Below are 18,711 nucleotides of genomic sequence, written 5' to 3'. Positions count from 1 at the left end.
TGCTCTTTGGCCAGTAGAGGCGAGAGATAATACCACATAGCTGTGGGTGTTGGTCGCCTCCCAGATGATCCAGGGATGTGGAGACTTTTAGGAGCCTGTAACTGTGTCTGCAAAGTATCTGTCATTATTAAGCAGTCAGGGCCCTGATATTACTAAGGACTTTTAGTCACCAAGAGAGATGACTAATTTAGAAAAATGTACATTTGCTGTCAGAGGTTATTCATCTATTACTTCACATAAATAATCATTTCATTAGCTGACGTGACCAGTTATGAGCTAGTTTACGAAGGCAATTGTGATTAGAGTTTGAACGATAGTGGATTCTGCCAAGACCGATTACCAAGCTGGCGGGAAAGGCTGATAACCGATTAAACGGCCAACTGTTTTTAAAATCGATATACAGTATACAGAATTAAACAAATATATATAATTTTATTCTTTCCTTACCATGATGGACACAGACAATATTACAAAATTAATAAAATCCCATATGTGGTTTACTGTGCAACCAAAATCCCAATAATAACCAGAAAAACTACAATATTTGGAGCATAAAATGGGACTTTTAACTATAAACAAGCCCGAAACACACCTGGGACTCTTATTTTGAAATCACAAAGACTTGTCCCCATTACAATACTTTAAATTAAGTAAAAGTAAGTTAAGCTATAGAAAATACACAAATGAATCACAACTACTGTATCTGTATATATTTCTGCCGATATCTGAAAGTTCCAAAAATGAACTATTGGCACTGATTAATTGGTTAAACCGTTATATCGGTCTACCTCCAATTGTAATTGGTGTACTTAATCTCAATGATTACCTGAATAATCTGGAAGACCCTAGTTTAGGGTGAGAACTAAGGTCAAAAATCAATACCAACATTCTATATAAATTAATGTAACAGTGCAAGTCTTTCTACAATTTTTGCTTTGCGGTAATGTAGCCTTGAGCGTGATTGGTCAAACACAATTCTTGGTCAAAATGGCCATCTTGATGAGCTATTAAAGGGACCATGACAAGGAATAAAAATTTATTTGATCATTTAACATATAAGAGGTCACTGTACTAAGTATACTGTAAGTTTCAGAACTCAAAACTTCCTCCTCACTGCAAAAAGAGCATTTGTTGAAACCAAGCTACAAAAACGACTCATTCACTACTTCCTCCACATTGTGATGTCACACTGTGGTAGACATTTGCATCCTGTCTCCACAATGACACATCAACACCTACTTTACCTTATCACATCCGTAGACCCGCCCAGCAGTGGTGACCAGTGAGATGGCAAGAGAGAGAGCAGGTCAGTCAAGAGCAGAGAGCCAATCAGAACAGTGGCCATTAACTGCCAAGTCTTAAAGAAGAAGCAGCACCAAAACCGAGTGTTTCTGACAGATCATGTAAAATCAACTTATTAAACATGCTCTTCAGCTTAAATATTTTTATTTTTTTACTTATTGTGATGGGACGGCTCAGATAATAGAAGCTACAAGAGTCCAAAACGAATGGAGTCCTAGATTTAGTTTATTGTGCTACCAAATTCCCATAACCACAATAAAAAACGATTTGGTGCATAACGCAGGACTTTTATCAGAAATACAGGGGGGACTTTATTTTGCAATGTTTGCACTCCCATCTGCTCACACAAACACATAGCCTAACGAGCCAGACTAAATATGTACTCTTACAATAATTTACAATGTATTACAATGAGCAGCAATTTATCAACAGTAGATCATCTTTCATCAACAGGATATCAACAACTATCACTCGTCATAAATGTCTAGTATTATGGTAATATTCTAACATACATTTTTTCCCTTATTGTTGTTGATTTTTTCAGATAACCGATAGTTCCAACTTTCAGTACCAATTATCGGTCGACTTAGAAGCAATGTTCACTTAATTGAGATATACTTGAAGTTTGCATGCCTTGTGTAAATTTAATCGTATTTAAATGGCAGCACTTTATGCACTAGTTACATTTACATTTATTTATGATTAATAATTATTTAACATGAACTGACAAACAGTTAACATGAACTAACAATTCACTTTTACAGCATGTTTTTATCTTGGTTAATGTTAATTTCTGCATACTAATGCATTTTACCATTAAAAGTACTGTGCATTAACTAGAGGTCAACCGATATAACAGATTTACCAATTGATTGGGGCTGATAGTTGCGTTTTTTAAGTATCGCTATCAGAAAAAAATAAACCAATCGTTTCCGATAGTTATTTTTGGTTTAATTTCTTCCTGGCCGGCCCTGGAGTGATCTATATTCTGAACCAAGGTTATAATAGTTTTATTTCTATTTGTTTGTTAGTTCTTTGTTAGTTTTAGTTTAGTTAAAGTTTTGAAATATTTTTAAAAATTTTAATACAAATTCCACATTTAAGTGCTTATACTATTTTAAAAAAAAATACAGCTGTATGAATATGACCTGCAATCTCTTATTTAACACTGTGGCCATGGGAAAGTGAACATTTACAGTGACGGCAAAACATTTCGATTCCATTTTCATGTGTTGTGCAAAGAAAAATATCGACTTCTTTCAGTTTCTGGAACATGTATTTTCATTTTGGCATTTCTAATATGCATTGGATGATGACAGAGAGCAGCAGAGAGCGCCAAGCGCGTGATTCGTTGTCATGGTAACCAGATAGATTCGGAGCAGATTGTTGCAAAACTATAACGAAAGTATTGTCAAATCATTGTGTAATGCAATAAAATATCTTTCTTTCCCTGCAATATCGATACCAGGCACGATACCAAGAAGAACGTTGAGGATATTTAATTAAAAACAATAAATAAATACATCAGTGAGCCTAACAGCTGAAACCGGGACATTATTATAATGTTTTTTAGAGAACTAACGGGATGTCGGGACACACCTCGTAAAACCGGAACCGACTTCTGGTCACCCTAGTTTTCTAACTGCTTTGCTGCTCTCCATGATGTACTGTAGTGATTCCCTCCCGCTCTGTCTTTGCTGATGTAATGAGGGCAATAGACCATCTGCTAATGCTATCGCCACCTAGTGGCATCTTCATTTTAAGGTGATAGCAGGTTTAAAGGTTTAACCTCTTAACATCTGGCCTCTTTTTGTGTATGAGCTTGAAAACGACATACCCAAAGTTAAACTCTTTCAGTTCTTGAACCCTTTGGTCTACAAACACAAACTTGGGCTTGCTTGAAAGTAGACACTTAGACTTTTGTTATTCAAGAGTAAAAATGTATCATTGTAGTATAAAAAATTAGTTAGAGCTATTCAAATATTTTGAATAGCGACCGCAAATATTGTCTGATGAAGGTCTGACACAATTTTGAAGTCGATATGACCAAAAATGTTGCTCCATAATGATTTATGTAAATGTACTTCCAAAAAAGCGTCGCTCCCCTCGGGTTGAATGGCATACCTGAGCCCCTTGGATGTGCAGTTAAAAAGGGGGTTTGAGTGAAAATGCAGTCAAGAGGAGCAGTTCCTCCAGGCCCTCAGTAATGGTGACTGAAGCCAAGGAGGGTGGCACCTCTCGGCTTGAAGCAGTGGCTAAAGGCCCTGGGTGAACGGCGAAGCAAAAGCAGTGAAAAAAGTCGATGCATTGGGAGCGCCTGTGCTCCACGGTCTAACTCACGATGAGCGAAGCCTGGGAGGGTGGCTCATCTCGGCTTGAATGATATGTCCGAGCCCCCTGGATGTGCAGTTGAACAGGTGGTTTGATGAAAAAATGCAGTTGGGAGAATATGTTCTCCAAACCCTCAGTGATGGTGACTGAAGCCGAGGAGGTTGGATCAGATCTCAGGTCCAAAAGCCAAGTTCTTTGTCGACAGTACGGCAGTAACACGCTATAACTCCACACAGTGCGTAAAAGTGCAAACACAAACAAACACAGTCCACGGTTTTCCACTTCAAAGCTTCACAAATCGGTGTCAGGCATATATACAACCCTCATATTATTGTTTTCATAATTTCATCAGCTACACGACCCATCAGTCAAAAATGATCTAGCTTTTCATTGCGTCACTTGTGTCTACTGTCCTGTTTGGATATTTTGAATGATTACCCAATCACAACTGCACAGAACATTTTGAGGGAGGGCTCATTTTGTTCTTAAGACTCTCCCAAATGTCATGTTTGGGTGTTTTGCTACTGAAACACTTCACAGAGTGCAAGATTTCACAGAGAATGGACATGAATGATAACACGTGTTTAATATATAAATCCTGAACAAAGACTGATCAATATTTCTTCATATTTGTACATTTTCTGACTAAAGTTTCTAATGGATTTTATTTATTGGACTCTTGCAATGAAAAGCATACTGAAGTTTGGAGGAAGACAATTTTGGCAGGAAGACAATAAAACTCAGAACTTCCGGTTTAATTAACTGTGTTTTGAATTTCACTCTTGACACGATAACTATTTCTTATTGTTGCAATTTGCAATTTTTAAATATAAAATCTTGAGACCCAGATCTTTCAAATGATATATTGGATGTCAATATCAGTTTACAAATTCACAGTTTGAACATGCATTGTACATACATTGAATGTAAATAAATACACAAGTGGGTCATTTTTGACCCATCCGTCATTAAGAGGTTAAAACCAATCGCAACAAAAACAAAAACAAAATGTATTCTTGATTAGTTTTATTTTTGTTTTGTTTTTCTCAGAGCCATGAAAATGTATTTTAGTTTAGTTTCAGTCTGTTTTTTTGTTTTTGGCACCATTTGTAGTAAATTCTAGACACTGTTGTGCGTGACAATCCCAGAAGATCAGCAGTTACAGAAATACTCAAACCAGCCCACCTGACACCAACAATAATCCATGAGATTATTATCTAATCAGCCAATGGTGTGGCAGCAATGCAGTGCATAAATCATGCAGATACGGGTCAGGAGCTTCAGTTAATGTTCCATCAACCATCAGAATGGGGAAAAATGTGATCTCAGTGATTTGGAGCGTGGCATGATTGTTGGTGCCAGATGGACTGGTTTGAGTATTTCTGTAACAGCTGATCTCCACGGATTGTCAAGCACAACAGTCTGTAGAATTTACTCAGAAAGCAGTTTTGAGGATGGAAATGCCTAGTTGATGAGAGAGGTTAACAGAGAATGGCCAGAATTGTTTGAACTGACAAAGTCTACGGTAACTCAGATAACCGCTCTGTACAATTGTGGTGAGATGAATAGCAGGTTGGCACTGTTGTGGCGGCACGAGGGGGATAATACAAAATATAGGCAGGTGTTTTTATTGTTGTGGCTGATCGGTGCATATGAATATACTGCCTGTGTTTTGCATGCTTCAAAAGACCAAGCGCAATCACGTGCACGTGCAAAGGAACAGTTTTATAGTGTTCTGTGTTCTAGTTTTTTGACTAGAAAGTTTCCCAAAATTTTCCCCATTCTGACAAAATTAACTTCTGTCCAAGCTTCCTAATTTTATGACGTAGTTATGTAAAAAAAAGAAAAAAATATATCCGTCTGAAATAAACTTTTTATATATATGAGAGGGCACATTGTTTAATAATACTGTGTGTTCATGTGAGGGCACATATACTATAGACAATGCCACTCTAAAATGACCTTTAACATGAACTACCAATAAAACACTAGTGTATATAACATTAACAAATATGACATTTATGGTGTAAATAATTATTCGCTGTTTGTTAAATAATACATAATGCCTTTACTAATGTTATAACATTGGACCTTATTGTAAAGCGATACCATTTATATTATTAATTCACTTACAAAGTCATTAAATTAAGCAGTGTCCAGTGGCATTATAAATGTATGCCTTTATTTTTAAAATCATGAGATTGGTATGGGTATCAACTAATGATAGCCCTAGTCTGACCATTGTTTGATTTAATTCCCAGAAGTACAAACTAAAGAGATCCACATCTCTGTTCCTCCACAATCAATAATGTCAAACGCCCAGTTCGAATGACTGCATATCACTTTCACCATGCAACAGAGGTGGACCTAAAGTCTGTTGGCTCAATCGCATGTTGTGTTGTCGAGCTGACCAGAGTGTGTTTTGCTCCAGAGATGTTGTGTTGTTGTCAACACTTCTTCACAGTTGTAATAAGCTGCAGACAGTCTCACAGGAAGCAGCATGTCCCCGAGGATCACATGGTCTAAGCCGGGCCTGGTGCAGTGCACATGTCAGAACCCTGCATGTGTTTTCCATAGGGCTGGGACGACGCATCGACGTAATCGATGACGTCGACGCAAAAAATACGTTGACGCAAAATATGCGCGTCGATTCGTCAGACCAAAACAAAGATGGCGGCGCCGGAGAGCAGAAGCAAAACGAGTGGCTCCTCAGACTACCAGAAGTGCAAGGCGGCACGCACTCGTTCATCTAAAGTGTGGGAATTCTTTAATTTAAAAGGAAAAAATAATGTGATATGTCGTCTTTGCAAAATGGAGATGGCTTTCCATTCTAGCACCACGGCAATGCACCAGCACTAGGGCTGGGATGACGTCGACGCAAAAAATACGTCGACGCAAAATATGCGTGTCGAATTGTCAGACCCAAAACAAAGATGGCGGCGCCAGCACCAACACGAGTGGCTCCTCAGACTATCAGAAGTGCAAGGCGGCATGCACTCGTTCCTCTTAAGTATGGGAATTATTTAATTTAAAAGGAAAAAATTCCGTGATATGTCATCTTTGCAAAATGGAGATGGCCTTCCATTCTAGCGCCACCCGGGAGCAGCCGCAGATGACAGAGCACCGTAAGTTTTTTTTCAACTCCCCACTTTGCACTCGATGTTGGAGTAAGCTATAATACGTTGTTGACACCTAAAGTTTTCACTTATAGTTATTAATAATGCGCTTATAGCTATGAATGTCGTGAAAAATACATAGAGGACACTGACAACGCGCTGACTGACAGGACCAAGCAGGTAACATTTAACAAAGTCTCAACTTTCAAATTTGGTCATTCAAAGAAAATTAAACCATAAATAGGCCTACTATTTTGTGGCTCTTTAACGTGTCGTGACAGATTGCCTCAGTTAAAGCTGCTCGTGAACCGATCAACTTTTCCTTGGTTAATTTATAGCATCAAATAGGCTAAACATGCATGTAGCCTACATCAGAAGGACTGTTGTTTTAACCGCGGAAAGACGTCAGTACAGTAGCCTACAATCCATTATTCAAATTCAAATCCACCGACGTTAATCTTCTCTCTCCTGACTACTTTGTCGGACAAAAATGGCGTATTATGATTGATTGATCAGATCGCCAGTCAATCAAACTCCCGGCAAATGTTTTTGTTTTTTTTTACATTTTATACACCCCTACCCCTGATGAAACAGGTATTACCGGTGTTGTCACAAGTCGATTAATCGAATCGAAATCGAATCGGACTGAAAAAAATGAATCGTTAGATTAATCGATGCATCGAAGAAATAATCGCTAGATTAATCGTTTAAAAAATAATCGTTTATCCCAGCCCTAGTTTTCCATCATTAATTAGCTGGGATGTTTGTTGTGTGCAGTCACCAGATAAACGCAAATGATTATGTAACATTTTTGTCAGTGCAGGCAATGCCCCCAGCTGCTCGCCAACATAAACCATGCGAATGGGAATTTGAATGGTCTTTAACCTGGGTCACGACCCTATAAACACATTGCTGGCACACATGAACTTGAACGGATGGTTTGATTTTTAAAACAGATTCAATCTTTGTTTGGAATGGCTAAGCTGTTGTTTTTATTGTTTGCATTCCTTGCTCTTGAATTCAGCGTAATTACATGAAGATAACTATTAGAAACATGCCACATGCCATAACAACTTTGCAAAGAAAGACTCGCTGTGAGATACTTCTAGAATGATTTATGTGACCACGAGGCCATGAAACTATCAGTGATGCTTATGCGATGATATTTATAATGTTGTTTTGTAACATCATAATTTATGTAACACATTGATAAGATGCATTCCAGTTGAAAGAGAGCAAGAGTGTGAATGCTAAACAATGAGTGAGTCATAGGAAGACCAAAGCAAGACACTATTACAACAAACATACGCACACACACATCTGGTGGGGACTTTCCATTGACTTCTATTGTTTCTGTTCTGAACGAATGACATTTTATTTCCCCTAACCCTACCCTAAATCTAACCCTCACACAAACCTTTCAGAATTTTTACATTTTCATTAAGACTAGGGATGCCCCAATACCATTTTTTAGATACTTCCTTTTCTTAAATTGATCGTAAAAATGGTGTCTAAATAAATACATTAATTTAAACTTTAATCAAATGAAAATAGAACAATTGATTTTCAACATTATATTGTATTTTTTTGTATTTGTATCAAATGTCAAGCTTTTATTTTGAAGGAAGCTTTTATTTTGAAGTGAAGCCCTTCTATTTCTCTGTGTTTTTGCAGGTAACTTCTCACTTCCTGAAAAGCAGGTCGCTATGTAACCCAATGTGATTGTTAAACAGCAAAAGACTCCTATTCAATTAAATAAATATGTAGTCTATATGTGTCTAGTGCTAAAATGCGGAATTGCGCTCTGCTCGCTGTCATCTGCTACAAACAGAGTGCACAATCCTCATGATTGTGTTTTCCGTTTATGAGCAAAGAGCTCTAAAAGGAGCAGCGGGCCTCAGCACAACACATTCACAAGCGCACACATCTGAAGCGTGCAGCACATGCAAACTCTATATTTCATATCTCATTAAATCACAGCCTTTGCTGTTTAATAATCATAATAGGACACAGTGTGGTTTTAATTTGGGTGCTGAATGTTTATGGAATGACATTCATACATCAGCTAGTATTGGTTTTTGGTATCAGAGCATTTATAAACAAATACATGAGTGGGGACCTGGTATTGGGACATCCCTAATTAACACTAATGCTTAATTAGTATGGTCCCCTCAATGGAGGTGTTTTCATGTTTTAACATCCTTGTGGGAATATTACATCTACACAAAGTGGGCAAACCCGATGTCCAGTCCACCCCTGATCGGCCCCAAAGTGCATTGGCCCACCGGGAAAATGCCCGGTATGCCAGATAACTAATCCAGCCCTGAACCTGATCCACATTTACACAAAGACACTCAAACCCTTAACACATGTTTGATTTAATTTATCAGATGAGAGACTCTTACCCTTCTTTGACTTGGCACCGATCTTTAGCTTGGACGGCCATGCAATCTGAGTATTTGTCTCTTCCATGACCTGTGGGGGGACAAAAGAAACACACTTTATTCTATACATTTGTTGCATTGAAATACTTAGTCACTGAAGTCCACATACAGTATATTGTTAGTCAAGGTTTCTTCAAATATGGTCAATTCTTGACCCGTTTTCTACCCTCCCTCTGATACTTACAATTAAACAGTTATTGCTGCTGTACCTTTAAGAGTTCTATTTACAAATTACATAATTTGTATACTTGCACAGAACACCCTTGTTGCTGTTAAGATACTTTTCCAAGCTTAATATGCAGAGACAACTATAAGTAAGCCAATCAGGTTAATTTTCTCAAAAACTGTAAGCATTCTTTGAAAATCCTTGTGTTTGTAAATTGACCTGCTTAGACCCTGTTTGGGAATATCTGTTTGACTAAATGTTTTGAGAACATTTTTAATAGAAGTTTATTTTTGCAATTCCATTTGGTGGCACTAGTGATGCATAAATGACATACTTCAGCTTTATTAATATGTATGTTCATGTATGTTTATTAATGATATATATAAAAAAAATACTAACTGGCACTAATACCAGTGAAATTTCACAGTTCTTGATACCAATTTTGATCCCACAGCAATATATGCTGATATGGTTATGTGCTATTGAACACACTCCTTTAGCCTATTTAAAAAGTAAAATTTCAATGTAAATAAAAAGATTCAAACAAATGCATGTGTCTTTTATTTCTCAATTAGGTATGCATTGTATAAGTGTTTTAGTAGGGCCCTATTGGAATCTGTTTTATTATTTTCCCAAATCCTGTTTTCCTTTTCTTTTCTTTTTTTTTATTTCTTTTTACAGAATTCCATGTTTTACATTTTTATTTTATTTAATCATCAAAATAGTAATCAAATGATTTTTTTTCTTTCTTTTAACAAGTGGAAATAGAACAAATACATTTCAACATACCATTGCATTTTTTTTAACAAACATTTTATTCAGTACAACTGCACTCTTGCTTGTGGTATATTGCTTAATTATTATCATCATTATTATTATTTATCTGTATTTATTATGAATAATATTAATACAGTATGAGTTTTGAATAAATATAATGTGTATAATTACACGAAATGTCATTATTTATACTATGTACACTAGATATATGCATTGGACAAAACCTAGCCTATTGTTTGACCACTAGATTTAATCAATTGTCTTAAAGAATTGCATTATGAACATTAGAGTATGTCAACATAGTACATCTTATTTCAAAAAGCAGGAAAAGTCCTGTTTTCTATCAGATGTCAGTTTTAAAGACTTTAGCTAATATCAAAATACATATCTTATAAATAAGGTCAATATCAAGGTCATCGTGTCTTATTCTGTATGTTTATGGTCACCCTGACAGAGCTGGCTGACCTGGCATCTATATAATTAGCATTTTAACTGAGTAGATATTTAATAAAAATCTGGTTCAGTTTAGGATAAACCTGCCACATGTGTATCATTGTCATTTGCCTTACTTTGGTAACCGTCAACATCAGAAAATGTGTCCGCCCTAGTAATCCATATTTCAATAAGCTGATGCATTTGAATAAAATGTCAAGAGCACGGCTGCTTAAGATGTAATTAATGATAAACCACTAATTACTTAAAACATCCCACTATAGCAAAGAAAATGAGCACTGCATGCTTATGGACATTTTCACTGCACTAAACATTGGAAGAGTATTGACCTTTATTCAAGATTTAGATGACAAGAAGAAAACACACACACACACACACACACACACACACACACACACACACACACACACACACACACACACACACACACACACACACACACACACACACACACACACACATGTTGTGTTTCCATGTTTTATGGGGCCTTTCCATAGACATAATGGTTTTTATACTGTACAAACTTTATATTCTATCCCCTAAACCTAACCCAACCCCTAAACCTAACCCTCACAGAAAACATTCTGCATTTTTACATTTTCAAAAAACATAATTTAGTATGATTTATAAGCTGTTTTCCTCATGGGGACCGACAAAATGTCCCCACAAGGTCAAAAATTTCGGGTTTTACTATCCTTATGGGGACATTTGGTACCCACAAAGTGATAAATACACGCTCACAAACACACACACACACAAACACACACACACACACACACACACACACACACACACACACACACACACACACACACACACACACACACACACACAAACACACACTGAAGTAATTCATCATGAAAATATTTAGCCATTAACAATGCACACAAAAATGCTTTGGAAATATTATTTTCAACAAACTGAGCAGAAGGTCAATTCATTTGGTTAATAAAAGATAATAAATTCTGTTGGAATGTAACAGAATTCAAATTAAAATCTTGATTTGGGTTTTCTTAAAGAAAACAAGGCAGCTAAAGAATAGTGTTAAAGTTTTAGAATGCTGCTTATCCAATCAGATTAGAGGACCACAACTAATTGTTGTATAAAAAAATTACTTATGAACAAAGTCTGCATCCTTCTCCAAGTAAACTTGATCCCCACCATATAACAAACAATCTGTTTAAACCACATATGTTTTGGATCTGTATCACCCTGTAGCATCTGTTCTGCTGTAAGAGTAAAATAATACCCCCCAATTAAAATATCTTGAAGTATCTAGAGCACTACGTCAAATATCTCAGTTCCTTTCTGGGGATCTGTAACTGGAAGACAGAAACATATCCTTGAGAATATTTTCGGCATTACAAATGGAGCATGAACAAGCCCGCAGCCACCGGGAAAGAGTAATGACCTGAACAGAATGTGAAGGACTGCAACAGACACAAAACCAACAGTGGCCAGGATGGTCATTGCTTTGGGCTTCTACTGGCTGCAATAATTGTGGAAGTCTGGAGATGTGGACAACTCTGAGGTGTCTTCAACAAGCGAGATGCAAACAAAGTGACGTCACCTCTGGGCAGCAGCCTAAGCATATCACAGATCTCTCAGCAGCAAACTAGCTCTGTTCCAAAACCTTGTGAGCTGTCTACATAGGCATCCTTTTTAAAGCATCATAGGCATCCTCTTGACGCAAAGGCTGTTCCAAAAGGTAGCTTTTGGCCACATTCTATGGCAGCATTGAACGCATCCTGTGCAAAGTGGGCAAAGAATATACCGCAACAAGCTCAGTGAAAAATCAGTCCAAGATGGCGGACGAAGCGAGAGAAGCATTGCTTCTGAATCATTATAATCTTGTGCAATCCCGCATCCTTCTGCATGGACTGTGTTTTGTCTTCGCTCTACGCTATGCACAATTTCATTTTATTTAAACCGACTGATCTCAGTTCAGGACACTCTGGGCTGTCACCGAGTCATGTGACAAAAAAAACATTGTGCCAATCACAGTGAAGTTTGTCTTTGGAAGAAACGCCAACAAAACTACATCTGGCACGAAACCTAATTACGTTTTTCCATTGAAATCTGTTTGATTCAAATGAGTCTCTAGTTTCATACGATATAATTGTGAAACATGCTGACATGGACTATAGCACAATTTTCACCTTAGAAATGATATATTCTCTGTGCAGTATCACATTGAAAATGAATGGGTTCATCCAAAAGCTGCATTTTTTTTGCTTGCTATGAAGTTAGGATTCAAATAAGGTGCATTTCGAACTGTTCTGAGACCAGTGCAGACACATAGCACATCCTATAGCTTTCTATGTAGCTAAGTGCATTCACTCCGAACATCCGACCAAAAGTATAATTTTATTTTAACATGGTTGGCAGTGATTAGATGATGCTGGCCATTAATTAGAATCAGAAGTATTTATGCTAATTTCTGAAACAATTTTATCAATATGACTTTCTATAGCTTGGTATCATTTATAATTTCGCAACTTAGTCCTGCTGGACTAAGGACATAAATTTTTAGAAAACCATTTGCTCTAAAAAATACAAACAAACAAACAAACAAAATTGTCTGTGCTGTGTATTTTTATACTTATTAGAGTATCACATTGTTAGCTTAGCAACATGCTAATGCCAAGACTGTGGTTGCAGACTGTCACGTACGAAAGTTTCTTCCAAGACAAACCTGTCCACTCTGTGGCTATCTTGGGAACGCTCCTGGGCAGCTATTTTCTATGGATACAAGTGGCATAAAGTATCTTGAATAGGGAAAGACAGAAATTTCTAAATAGGCTGGTCAAGATTACATTCAAATGACACATTTGAAATAAGCAGTCAAATATTTCAAAATGGTACCATAAATTGTGCTTCTTTGTGCTTTTGGCTGGTCCAGCTAATGAGCGTGTGCGTTCTGAAGTTAACAGACAGGTGATGTCTGTATCTAAATGCTTATTGACTCATTTACCTGTAAGGTGGGTCTTCTTTTTACACCCCCATATCAGGTGTTCCAATCTCTCTAGGCGAAACAGTTTTTTCCCATACCAGGTCATCCCTTTTTTTGGCCGAAATTAAGATGTCCCGAATTTAGTGGCAAGTAGTTCAAGAGAGTGTATTGAAGCACTCAGAATGCTCAAGCGTCCCATATTTGCTTGCTGAAAAGTTGCCGATCCTAGTTGAAATCAATTTTAAGTCGAGCCTACCTTTCTTAGAAAAATTGTGTTTTTTGTTTGTGGGATATGAGCTAATTAAGCACAATGTATGGTACAATTGTTGTCTGATTTCATCGCTGATTTGCTCATAATCTAGACCAACCGCTTTGTAGAATTCGGCATTTCCCACTTTTAAGTAAATAGGAGCTGTACTTGTATTCACAAAAATTAGTGTCCAGCGCAGGCTTCCCAGAGGTGATACGAACATACCTGGCAAGTGAGCAGACTTGCCTTAAAAGAACTTTGCTGATGAACAGATTTGCTACGTATTCAAAATTTTCCAAATCCATCTCTTATGAGGTTTCATTCCAGTTAGAATGCTGCTTATAAGGCAGCTTCCTGTATAGGCAGTAGACAGCAGTAGGCAGCTGACTAGGTTTGGAACAGAGCAATAAATGTGAACTGTGCCTCTACAGTATGCATCATAATTGTCTTTTATGGTTCGTTATCAATTATGACTAATTTATTCTGTTTGCTGTATGGCACAGACAGAAGGGCTCAGAGAACTCTGGCTGGCATCCTACTATCTAACAATGAGCCATGTAAATGCTTCAGTGAATGTTGTTTTTGGCAAAGCTGTGCCCATTTGAAAGACATTTTCAAACAGACCACACACAGCTCCTGAAAACAGACATAAAACATTTTACAACATGTTACAGGACACCTCGCAATGGGTCTAATATTCTTACAAATTAAATGAGCCATTAATTTAACAGGCCCAGTATAACTGGTTGACTCCGGTCACACAAACACATACTGTACTTTCAAAGATAGACTTTTTTTGGGTCAGAATATATTTTATATACAGGGCTCTATTTTCGAAAGAGTGATTTTTGAAGTATTATTATTATTATGTTTAAATTTACAGTTGTATTTAAGATCAAATTTGCATTCATATTTTTGCCATAGATTGATTTTTAAGTCACTGCAATAGAGGCTGGTGAAAGAAGTTGGAGAGGGTAAAAGTTTTGGATTTGGGGAGGTGATTGTATAATTTTGTTTAGTTTGATATGCTATAATTTGAATTTAGAAATGTTTTTGGTTTAAATTCTCTATGTTTCAATAAATACATAAATTTTTTAAAGCAAAACCAACCGGTAAAATTGACATGCATGCAAAAATCCACAGCCTAACCTGGAAGGCCGATGCAATAACTGTTAATACTTGCCATGAGTATTTTTTTTTTTGTATACTTACTTACATTTACATTTATGCATTTGGCAGACGCTTTTATCCAAAGCGACTTACAGAGCCCTTGTTACAGGGACAATCCCCCCGGAGCAACCTGGAGTTAAGTGCCTTGCTCAAGGACACAATGGATGTGGCTGTGGGGATCGAACCAGCAACCTTCTGATTAACAGTTTAGTGCTTTAGACCACTACACCACCACCACTCCAAAATGGTGTGCAACTTAATTTGGACTGGTCAGTCACGCCATTCTGCAGATTTTGTGTAATGAAAACTAAGCTGTTTAATTGACAGGGGGAATATTCAATTTCAATAGGAAATTGTATAGGGGAACCCTACTGTTCCCATTGAAGCATTTTAACTAGATCTCACTGTTTTTGCCATAGAAATTTGGACCAACATTCTTTTGTTCATTAACTGCGTCCTTGTTGAATGTCAGGCATATTTCTATGACAGTGACACGCTCCTTTATATGCATGGAAAATATGATTCTCATCAGGATTTGGATGAATGCTCTGTTAAAATATAGAGAATGCAAGTATTATTAATTATATTGATCAAGTGACACAAAAAAATATACTTATGACTAGTATTATCAGTTATTGTATCTGCCTTTCAGGTTAGGCTGTGGATTTTTGCATGCACTTTACTTCTACCATAAAGATTCATAACAGCATAGCATAAAGGGAATGACAATTTATTGATGAACAACAAAATAATAAAGTAAAGTCTTTTGGCGTAAGTCTCTGTCTGACAGTCCGGTGAAAATTTGAAAGGAAATTATGAATGAAACGATGACACTGGGTCGTTGATGCTATTTCCTTAGCTTATCACACCCAGGCCGTGCCCGCCCCCTTGTGGGTTTGAGCACACCCTACGAGAAGTGTGGCATCCTCGTGGGCACTGGTCAATGGCACCTCCTTAGCAGACATCTGCAGAGCAGCGGGTTGGGCAACACCCAATACCTTTGCCAGATTTTACAATCTCAGGGCTGAGTCGGTCTAGTCCCATGTTTTGTCAGGTCCGAGCTGGTAGAACTCGGTAACGTCATGGTTACTGTTGTAACCTCTGTTCCCCGAGGGAAGGAACAAGACGTTGTGTTCCTCCTGCCACTGCAATAGACCTACCACTGTAAACGGCCGTACCTTATTTTCGGCTCCTCAGTGCAAAATCCTGACTGGCACTCGCTGCCCCGCTTCCCTGTATACCGTATGACCTGCCAACTTGACATTGGCCTTTTCTCAGGTTCAGAGGTACGTTTGGCGTCCCAGGAAGACCCCTCGTGTCACTTCATTCGACACAACGTCTCGTTCCTTACCTCGGGGAACGGAGGTTACAACAGTAACCATGAAGTTTTTTTACTAAATAATTGCTAAATATATATTATTACTTTTAAAGAATGTTGTTTCTAGAGTAGCAACAGTAATGTTTACAACAGCATATAAAAATATATAAACTCAATATCTCACTGGAAACAAATCTAAAATGTCAATAAAATAATTGTATCCAATGGCTGTGAAGAAAGCAGGGGAGGCTGACATTTACATTTATGCATTTGGCAGATGCTTTTATCCAAAGCGACTTACAGTGCATTTATTACAGGGACAATCCCCCCAGAGCAACCTGGAGTTAAGTGCCTTGCTCAAGGACACAATGGTGGTGGCTGTGGGGTTTGAACCAGTGACCTTCTGATTAACAGTTATGTGCTTTAGCCCACTACACCACCACCACTCACAGGCTGAAATGTGTTTGATGTCAATCAATCTGTGACCACATGGGTCAATTGCAAGTGGACCTGTCACCGTCTTTGCTGCCTAATATTGGTGAAACAGTATGATAACCGTCACAAAAATTACCACGGTATTACGGTTTCACTGTATTTAGATGCATTGATAATATTAAAAGCAGTTCAATATTTGGTTATAAAATAGGCTATTTCTGATTAACACACAGATAAATATTGTGGTTATAACCAATTCTTGAACTTTATTTTGGATTTCTTCAACTTTAATCCTTTAACTTTTAGTATTGAACATCAGGACACTCTCTTAATCCGACAAGGTAAAAAACGAAAAGGAAACATGTACAGTAGTCAGATGATTATAACTAAAAAATATTTTGTTATTGTTATTTTATTATTTATTAAATTGAATTGTAATCATTTGTAATGATTATTGCCCAGGTTAACACTTCTAATATGCATTTGCATCATTCAGTAATTTATTGCATTTGTTATTAAGTTCAATTCTACAATATCTACTGAATATATATTATTCATGTGCAGTTTATTTATTGGCATTTTGTCCAATAATGACAATTTCTACCACAGTTTCACTGTCAATTTCTTGCATTCATATGGTCAATGTCAATTTCCTGACCACCAAAAGCCATGCATTTTGTAAACCCTATTTAGTACAATGATTTACAAATAAACATATTATTAGTATTATCAAACACATTGGCCTGCTGTTGTCGCAACGTTGAACGAGGTTTTAAATCCATTTGCTGCATTTGTGAATGTGACGGAAAGCATAAACATAACTTTAGCCTAACTAGTCATTACAAATCATGTAAAACTACATTGAATCTTGTGTCTTTATGAAATGGGCTATAATTTATTATCCCGTGTACTGTATTTCCACATACATTCATCTTTGCAAATTCCGGGGGATGGTGCTCACAGAGATGGTGCTAAAGGTTTGAAATGTTTCCCATCTGAGCTGATAATTTTTATCAGCAGCAAACTTTACAATCTGGGTAGCCATCAACATTGATGGTGCTTCATGGGTCTTTTACAAGTAATCCTAGACAGCGGAATAAAGGTTCAGGCTTGCCCAGACATGTCTGTATATGTTGCACTCGTGCTGGACTTCTGATGTGCTCGTGATGCACAGTGCTCACGACACCTGCATGTCACCTTTAAAATTGAGTGACAGTCAAATGCAACATGAGGCAGGTGCAATTTAAAGATTTATTTTATCTAGCCAAGTTTATATGATGATGTGTAAATGTTGCAGATTCTGTCTTAATTCAACTGATTAGGATTTTAGAAAAGTTCTGAAAAAATCTGTCTTTATCTTCATGCAATACTGTTAATGAGAAGATTTAAATGGTATAATAACCATCCATTTTGAGCGGAGCCTACTGCTAGGTGTCAAAGGCACGCAACAACAAGTGGCGCCTTCCAGTACCAGGTTGTCCATTCCGGTTGCAGTAGATGCAGAGCCTTGACTGATGGATGTCTCCTACATGACTGAGATCTGGATGAAGATCTGAATTTGCTGATCGTTTATGCCCCTAGGTTTGATGTGAGGCAGATGTTGAGATGGAGTTGCGACATCGTCGGGGAGGGAAGGTAACTTCCGTAGATGTTATGTGAGTTGGTTCACCTGTGGTCTGGAGCGATTGGGGTTGACAGAGATGCCTCGTTAACATATCTATTATCATTCCAAGAGGGCCGCAATCTTACTACATGTGCTGTGGCGAGGAGCTGCTGATCCTGGATATAAGGTAAGGAGCAGTGATTAAATCCATATTAGCTCGTCAGGGAGCAAAGCTGACTCGACGTTGGACATAGTAAGTAGTAGAAAGTATTGCAAGAATTGAGTGGTTGGCTGCTGGCATACCTTTAAAGCGAAAGGTGAACAGTGATTGGTTGAAGGAAATGATGAATGAAACGATGACTCATCTGACAAAACTACCACTTATGCTTCAAT

At 37.5% G+C, this 18,711-nt stretch overlaps 1 protein-coding gene across 1 annotated transcript in view; it reads right to left on the bottom strand.

Annotated features, from left to right (window-relative positions):
- Nucleotides 1-18,711, bottom strand: part of LOC127633197 (protein bicaudal C homolog 1-like) — a 132,712-nt gene that overhangs the window by 64,872 nt on the left and 49,129 nt on the right. Inside the window, exon 3 of the mRNA XM_052112063.1 lies at nt 9,155-9,224. Within this exon, the coding sequence (XP_051968023.1) occupies nt 9,155-9,224 (70 nt within the window). The remainder of the gene's footprint in view (nt 1-9,154; nt 9,225-18,711) is intronic.

This window comes from Xyrauchen texanus, chromosome 40 (assembly GCF_025860055.1).
Source record: "Xyrauchen texanus isolate HMW12.3.18 chromosome 40, RBS_HiC_50CHRs, whole genome shotgun sequence".
NCBI classification, from domain to species: domain Eukaryota; kingdom Metazoa; phylum Chordata; class Actinopteri; order Cypriniformes; family Catostomidae; genus Xyrauchen; species Xyrauchen texanus.
This window is presented reverse-complemented; position numbering and strand designations above follow the sequence as displayed.